Source organism: Chiloscyllium plagiosum, unplaced genomic scaffold (assembly GCF_004010195.1).
Source record: "Chiloscyllium plagiosum isolate BGI_BamShark_2017 unplaced genomic scaffold, ASM401019v2 scaf_6696, whole genome shotgun sequence".
In the NCBI taxonomy this organism is placed as follows: Eukaryota; Metazoa; Chordata; class Chondrichthyes; order Orectolobiformes; family Hemiscylliidae; genus Chiloscyllium; species Chiloscyllium plagiosum.
In genome coordinates this window covers 31,979-40,250 of record NW_025214208.1, presented here as the reverse complement: position 1 = coordinate 40,250, position 8,272 = coordinate 31,979, and the positions used below count along the sequence as shown (strand labels likewise).

Below are 8,272 nucleotides of genomic sequence, written 5' to 3'. Positions count from 1 at the left end.
CTTTGAATAAACGCCATTTCATGTTAAAAGCTGAAAAACTTTAAATTCCTGTAATTTAAATCCCTGGCTAGACACGATAAATATCCACAGAGTATGCTTATTAGTCCTACAGTCAGAGTCAGTCTGCTTGCTTGCATACTTTCTGCTGGTTCTGGATGATGTTTTGAGGTTGCCCCCTGACTTTGTAACTGGTGAAGCAGTTTTACTGGGAGATGCATCTACAAAAACAAAAAGTGACAGAAATAAAACTGTTAGCACATTCACAGTGCCTTAAACCATGGATTGAATGTAGACACAATATAAAGTGAAAAATAAGGTATTACATTGCTACCTCTATCCACTGTAGAGATTTAAGTCAATGCATGGAAATGTACTTAGATCAGTATGTTCACTGTGATTTGCTAAGAGTTGTTAGAATCAACAATAGATTAACCAGGAACGAAAGCGGTTATGACTCAATGCAAAAGGCATTGGTTTTACTTTTTAAACTCATTTGACGGGCAGCAATGATGTTACTCAGGTATCATTCACCAATCTTCACTGTTCACTTCAGCTCAAACTTTCTTGTTTCAATTTTCTGGATGTTAATTTTCTCACTATTCATTTAAAATTTCTTCTCATTTGCCTTTTATTCAAAACACACAGTCCCTTCCATTTGTCTAAAACCAACTTGTCCAAATATTGTACTTGCATTACAAGAGCGCCTATATTTTAAATGATTTCACAGTCTGTGAAATACTTTTGGATCTCCTCAGGTCATACAAGCCATTATCTACATTCTTTCCTTTTAATAAGGAGAGTGCAACTGATAAGTTATAAGGTTTATCAATGTTAAATTCCAGTAATGTCCATGTGCACATTTGGGATGTAAACAAGTTAATGAAATGGGCAGACTGGGTGACAGATGCAATTTCATTTGGAGGAATGAAATATTCTTTGGAAGAAAACCAAGGGAATATACATTCCATGAGAAGACAGTGAATGATGGTTGAATAGGGAGCATTTTAACATATAATTCTTGAATGTTCAAATGTACGTAAACTTATAAAAGACGGTAGTCAAATTTCTCCATTTTACTAAATTCCTCAAATTTAAGAATTAACATTAAAATATATAATACTTCAACTTCTCCAATATCTCTGTCCCAATGAATTATTTTACAAGCTGGAAGCTTTAAAAGCCAGAAGTGAGAGAATTGGTGTTTTTTTTAAAAACTTCCTGACTTGTTATCTATGAGAACACTTCAATATTATTGGCTGCTTGCAATGCATGATGTCATCACTGCTGTTGGACATCTGGAGGCTCCTTTACTGGACTTCAGATTTACACAAATGCCAGGAAAGGAAAAGTCTTTGCAGGCAGCTTTCTTCAAGGTCAGTGGGAAGTGCAAAATCTGGGCTAATAAATATTCAATGCAAATTATAATACTGGAGTATGGAAGATAAACAAACAAGAGGATTGGTTTCCAAGTAGTCCAGCAGAATGCAAGCACAAATCGATGATCTAATGGTATTGTACTGTAAGTATACGCAGTTCTCTATTCTATCGATTTGTCTCTAAGTTTCCTGGATTTTAAATTTCACCAGGCAAATAGAAATTCTATAGGTTTAAGTTGACGGGCAGTTTAATTCAGAACCTCAGCGTGGCAATGGATGTCTTGACATGACAGGTACACATAGAGTCATAGAGATGTACAGCACGGAAACAGATCCTTTGATCCAACTTGTCCATGCCGACCAGATATCCTAACCTAATCTAGTCCCATTTGCCAGCACTTGGCCCATATCCCTCTAAACTCTTCCTATTCATATACCCATCCAGATGCTTTTTAAATGCTGCAGTTGTACCAGCTTCCACCACTTCCTCTGGCAGCTCATTCTGACAAGGTTATGTCGTTCATGATTTTTTTTCAGAGAGTTTGTAAATGGCCCAGACTCCAAAAGGTCTGAGAGTTTGTATAGATTTTAGGGCCCATTTGTTTACAGCTAACAGATACTGCCTAGGGCAGAAGCTTTCAAGTTTAAAAAAAACTTGTAGAGCGAAGGGAAAGTGGTCAGTTCAGTAGCTCTGGCAGTTCAGCAGAAGTGTGTGTACGAGAAGATGCCACTCTCTCTTCTGTCTAACTTCAAGCCTGTAATCCTTTGTTTCATTTTACCTTTTTGTGCCAAGGGATGTTTATTGGGATAGTTGCATGTATTTTGGAACAGCATCATTAAGTCAGGATAGTCTGTTGGGTATTCAGATAGGATAAATTATTCGGTATTCGGTTTTCTGTTCTTTGTGTTTCATTCAGTAATCTTGTAAATAAATTCTGTTTTTGTTTAGAAGTAAGTAGTCAGACCAGCTAATTCTCTCCAAGAATATCCACTGTACACCTGCTTAAATCAAATAGCAAAGTTTGTGTCTGGCCTTGTCCATAATATTCCAAACACATACCATCCTCTGCATGAAAAGGTTTCTCCTTAGATCCCTTTTATATCTTGCCCCTCTACCCTATGCCCTCTAGTTCTAGACTCCCCTACCCTGGGGAAAATACTTTGTCTATTTATCCTATCCACGTCCCTCATTATTTTATAAACCTCTATAAGGTCACCCCTCAGCCTCCGACGCTCCAGGGAAAACAGCCCCAGCCTATTCAGCCTCTCCCTACAGCTCAAATCCTCCAACCCTGGCAACATCCTTGTAAATCTTTTCTGAACCCTTTCAAGTTTCACAACATCTTTCCAATAGGAAGGAGACCCAAATTGCATGCAATACTCCAAAAGTGGCCTAACCAATGTCCTGTACAGCTGCAACATGATCTCCCAACTCCTGTATTCAATACTCTGACCAATAAAGGAAAGCATACCAAACACCACCTTCTCTGTCCTATATACTTGCGGCTCTACTGATCGAATAAAAATAAAAGAACTGTTCTCCTCCCTGGATCCCCAACATGTTGAAGATGGAACGCCTTGAACTGCCCCTTCTCCTTAATCATACCTCCAAAGTCTACTACTTCAGGAAATTTTTAGGATATTAAAACTAAAGTTAGCATCAATTTTCCGTCACTACTTGCTTTAATTTCTCTTTACCATTATGCTGTTCAACGTTAGCATTGTCCTACAAACTGAACTTCAGATATTTGCCCTGGGGCTTTCCAATTAAACAGAATTACTTAAGTATGTCTGTGACACAGACTACTCTCATAGCGGTAATGTCTCTAAACCAGTATCCTGGGAGTCCAGTTAACGCTCTGAGAACAAGAGTTCAAATTCCACCACGGCAGCTGGTGAAATTTAAATTCATTTATTAAAAGAAAATCAAGAATTGAAAGCGAGTTTCAGTAATGGTATCAAGAAACAACCGTCCATTTCCATTGAAAACCCTGGATCACTAATGTCCTTTCCAGAAGGAAATCTTACTGGTCTGGCACACAAATGTCTCCAGACTCACAGCAATGTGATGGACTCTTAACTGCCCTCTGAAATGGTCCCAGCAAACCACTCTGTTCATGGCAATGAGGGATGGGTAACAATGCCGGCTACACCAGAAATGCACACTTTCCATAAACTATTTATTTTTAGAATTGCTGTGGTTAAGTACTAACCTAACAACTCTGGATTGTCAAAAGAGAAAGTAATTGCACCCTACCATCTTTTCCAAGGAGGTCATCCAGAACATCATCAATTGATTCTGAAATATAAGATAGATATAATAATATCAGACAACCTCACTTTTGTTCCCAGCAATAAAGGCATGGAATGTTCTTATTCAACCCTATATCCAAATCCATTTGGACATTTATGATTTTACAATGGAGCAGACACAAAAGTGGGTAAAGATTTGGTTGCTGCATGTGTTTCAGAGAATAATAGGAAGCATCGGTAGTGTTTGAGCTTAGTAGCTCTAACATCAGAGCTCAGGAAGCCTGGCATATGGGTCAAGTTTGTCTCAGTTAATATTATTTGTGCCAGTGCTCCAAACGGATACCTCGGAAAATCTCTGAATGAAAGAATTGCTGCAATGCAGAAAGCGGCCAATCGATGCATCACGTCTGCACCAGCTCTCCAAATGAACATTTCCCTTCATACCATTCTCCTGCCTTCACTCTTCGACCCTACTTATTATTTCTTTTCAGATAACAGTCCAATTCCTTATTGAATGCCTCGAATGAACCTGCTTGCACAACTCATTTGGAAAGTGCATTCTAGACTCAAACCACTCCCTATACTAAACAAAACTTACACTGTTTTTGCTTCTTTTACCAATTATTTTAAACCTGTGCCTTCTTGTTCTTGATCCCTTCAGAAGTTGAAACGGTTTCTCCCTATCTACTCTATCCAGGCCCCTCATGATTTCAATATCTATCTTGGGCTCCTCCTGGTTTCCTTCTTTCTCTAAGGAAAAGTCTTAACTTCTCCAATCTACCTTCTTAATTGATGTGTCTCATCCCTGGAACCACTCATCAATCTTTTCTGCACCGTTCAATGCCTTCACATACTTCCTAACGTGTGGTCCCCAGAACAAAATGCAATATCCCAGCTGAGATTTAACAATTTAAACAACTTCCATGCTCTTGTATTCCATGCCACCATTGGTAAAGTGTGGGAAACAGTGTGCTTCATTAACTGCACTCTCAAATATCCTTAGTGATTTATGCACATATACCCAGGTCTCTCAGCTCCTGCACACTCTTTTAGAATTGTATCTTCTTTTAGTTATATGCTCTTCCTACCAAAATGAATCATTTTATAGTTCTTCCTGTTGACTTTATTTATCACCTGTCCACTTATTCTACCAACGTGCCAAAGTCCCACAGCATTTTATCACTTCTCACAATGCTTCCAAGTTTCATACCATCTGAAAACTTTTAAATAATGCCTTGTACCAAGCTATACATGTCATCAATGTATCAGATAGTGCAACAGTCCCACAGTAACTCGACTACACACTTCTCTTTAGCACAAACAGCTAGTAGCAAATAACTACACAAGAAAAATAAATGCCCACCTTCTGTATCCATCTGTAAACATCTACCCATCAGGCCAAAGACACATGGAACACTCAGTGTCTAGGCGTGAGTGGGACATGTGGAGAAATCAACAATCCAGCCTGCCTAACATTTCCATTTAAATTAGCAAGCAGTAATGAGTGAAGAGAACAGAGCGGAAAGGAGAACATCTCTCATAATTCCCCATTCATCTGCAATTCTAGGTTTTGAATTGTTTTTGTTTTCAACTGTAACACAGAGAAATTGCAAGAGATTGTATTTAGAAAGCTGAAAAGCATTTCAGAGATAATATGCTAGTTTTCTGTTTCTTTTAAATGCAGTATGTACCCCAGTAGGTTGTCATCTAAGGCAGGCTCTAGATTCACTTGCACAACAGTTCAAAATCAAGGTTGTGATTGTATTCAGTGCAATTATTTCAGTTCATACTGTTTTACAAAAACAAAAGATTCCCCTTCAGAAAGTGTTTCTTTCTCTTTAAATTATTACAAGTAATTGTCCAAAACAAGATGGCATACGACTACTCACCTCGGAATCCTTTTTTGTATTTTGATCCCTGAAACACAAACAAACAGATGCTCATTTACAGGTTAAATATTTTCAAAGTTGTTTGCTGAAAGGAAGAAACAAAACTTCAAAATACAATAGTTTGAAAGCTCTCCAATATTTTCTAAACAGTGCTATGACTAAAATTTAGTTCTGAAAGAAGGGTCACTAACTCTACTCTTCACAGATGCTACCAGACCTGCTGAGTTTCTCAAGCAATTTCTGTTTTTGCATGTTTCAGATCTCCAGCATCCACAGTTCTTTGTTTTATTAAAAGATTTAGTATGTTGAACTTATGATTATGCCACTGTGATGCATTGTACACTGCCAGGCTATTTATATCTTCTGGATCTTCTTCATTCCCTTCAGACTTTAGGTGTTCTGGCTTTTGTAGGAATAGTGACAATGAAGGCACAGTGAGATATTACCAAAATAGGTGTGATTGAAGAGGAATCAATGATGATGCCTGAAGGATAATTGCCCAATTTTCAAGACATTTGAACTTATGGGATTGGAAGGTGCTGTCAAGAAAGTCTGTGTGGTTTATTGCAGTCCATCCTGCAGGTAGCGGCAAGGATATGTACTATGTGTTGGTGGTGAAATGCCATTCCAGTCACGCAGACTACTTTGTACTGGACGATGACAGACTTTTTGATCTAGAATCCCTCAGCCAGAGAGTAATACCATCCTTGCATCTAATCTATCGATCCTTCAGACATTTAAGTGATTGACTCAGATCCTGCGTCCCCTTATTCTTTTAAAATCCACGTTTCCAGGCATAGCTGACACAACCGCTCCTTATGCGACAGTCTTGCCAGGGTATAAGTCTAGTGAACCTTTGTTGCAATCCCTTTCAGGAGTGAGAACATCCTTGTTCCGGTGCTCAAAATTCATGCAACAAAGTCACATATCCTATTTGCCTTTCAAACTGCATGCTGCACCCGGAATGCTTGCTTTCAGTGACCAGAATTCATACATCAACAATGCCCAATCTTTCACCTCTTATAATCATATCTATTAAAATTTAAATAACACTCTGCCTTTCAGTTTTTCCTACCAAAGTAATCAACTTTACAGTTCATAGAATTTACAGTATAGAAGGATGCCATTTGGTCCACCATGTCTGCCCTGGTTCCCGAAAGAGCTACCAAGCTGGTCCCATTGTCCTGCCCTATTTCCGAAGCACCCTAAATATATGTTAGCTCTCTTTTGAAAACACCTTGGGATCTGTCTCCTCAGGCAGTGTACTCCAAATCCTAACAATCTGAGTAAAGAAGTTTCTCCTCATGTCACTCCTAGCTCTCGAGCTGGCAACCTTGAAATTGTGACCTCTTGTTACTAACATACCAACTAGTAGGAACCGAATAGCCTTCTTTACTCTGCAAAAATTGTTCATAATTTCAAACACATCAATATGGTCACCTCTTAATCTTCTCTGTTTCAAAGATATTTTTCCTTGAAGTGATAACCCCCAGGAAACACTTGTTTCAACTTGTCTCAGTCTGAAAAATGCCCAATTATACCTACCCGCTTTCTCCTGTCTTTTAGTCAACTTGTAATTCATGCTGCCAAGGATCCATTAATCTCAAACATTTCTAATCTGCTAACCAACTTCCCATTGTGGCATCATATCAAATGAAATTGTATGATTGAAATATTTTCCCCACTGTTTTTTTGCACCAGTATTACTATCACATGCAGCATTTGTTCCTTAAAATTTAGTCATAGCCTATCTGCTGTCAAGCCTTTAATGAAATTGCCCAATTTATCATAGCCAACCGCCACCTCATACCTTCATAATGTCCTTTGTTTAGAATTAAGACCCTTGTTCATCCAACGAAGTATTTTATCATATTATGGTCACTCTTCCCTCAGAGACCTGCAGATTAAGATTATCAATTAACTCCTTCTCATTGCACAATACCAAATCTCAGATCGCCGATTCTCTAGTTAGTTTCTCAGTACGCTGATCTAAAACATTTAGTGCACACTCCAGGATATCTTCAGTCACAGTATGCCAAAATATAAATTGCTGGAAAAACTCAGCAGGGCTGGCAGCATCTGCAGAGAAAAATTAGAATTAATGTTTCAGGTCAAGTGACCCTTCCTGAGAACCTGAAACATTAACTCCGATTTCTTTCCATGCATGCTACCAAGCTTTCTGGACGTTTCCAGCAATTTCTATTTTTGTCGCTGATTTACAGCATTCACAGTTCTTTCTGTTTTTAATATAGTTTTCAGCCACAGTATTATTGGACATGTAGTTTTCCCAGTTGAGGTTCTTCTGCAGCTGTACTAGAAGCAAAGAGGTTCTTCTGCAGCTGTACAGGGCCCTGGTGAGACCACACCTGGAGTACTGTGTGCAGTTCTGATCTCCAAATTTGAGGAAAGACATTCTGGCTATTGAGGGAGTGCAGCGTAGGTTCATGAGGTCAATTCCTGGAATGGCGGGATTACCTTACACTGAAAGACTGGAGCGACTGGGCTTGTATACCCTTGAGTTTAGAAGACTGAGAGGGGATCTGATTGAGACATATAAGATTATTAAAGGATTGGACACTCTGGAGGCAGGAAACATGTTTCCGCTGATGGGTGAGTGCCGAACCAGAGGACACAGCTTAAAAATACGGGGTAGACCATTTAGGACAGAGATGAGGAGAAACCTCTTCACCCAGAGAGTGGTGGCTGTGTGGAATGCTCTGCCCCAGAGACTGGAGGACCAGTCTCTGGATTCAT

At 39.0% G+C, this 8,272-nt stretch overlaps 1 protein-coding gene across 1 annotated transcript; it reads right to left on the bottom strand.

Moving 5' to 3' along the window:
- Positions 1–18: 18 nt before the first annotated feature.
- On the bottom strand, positions 19–7,874 carry LOC122547836 (fas-binding factor 1 homolog). Its single transcript, XM_043686411.1, has 4 exons — positions 7,329–7,874; positions 5,519–5,546; positions 3,634–3,675; positions 19–218 (listed from the first exon to the last, which is right to left on the bottom strand). Exons 1-4 carry the CDS (start codon positions 7,332–7,334, stop codon positions 19–21), a joined length of 276 nt encoding a protein of 91 aa, XP_043542346.1. The 5' UTR covers positions 7,335–7,874.
- Positions 7,875–8,272: the final 398 nt, after the last annotated feature.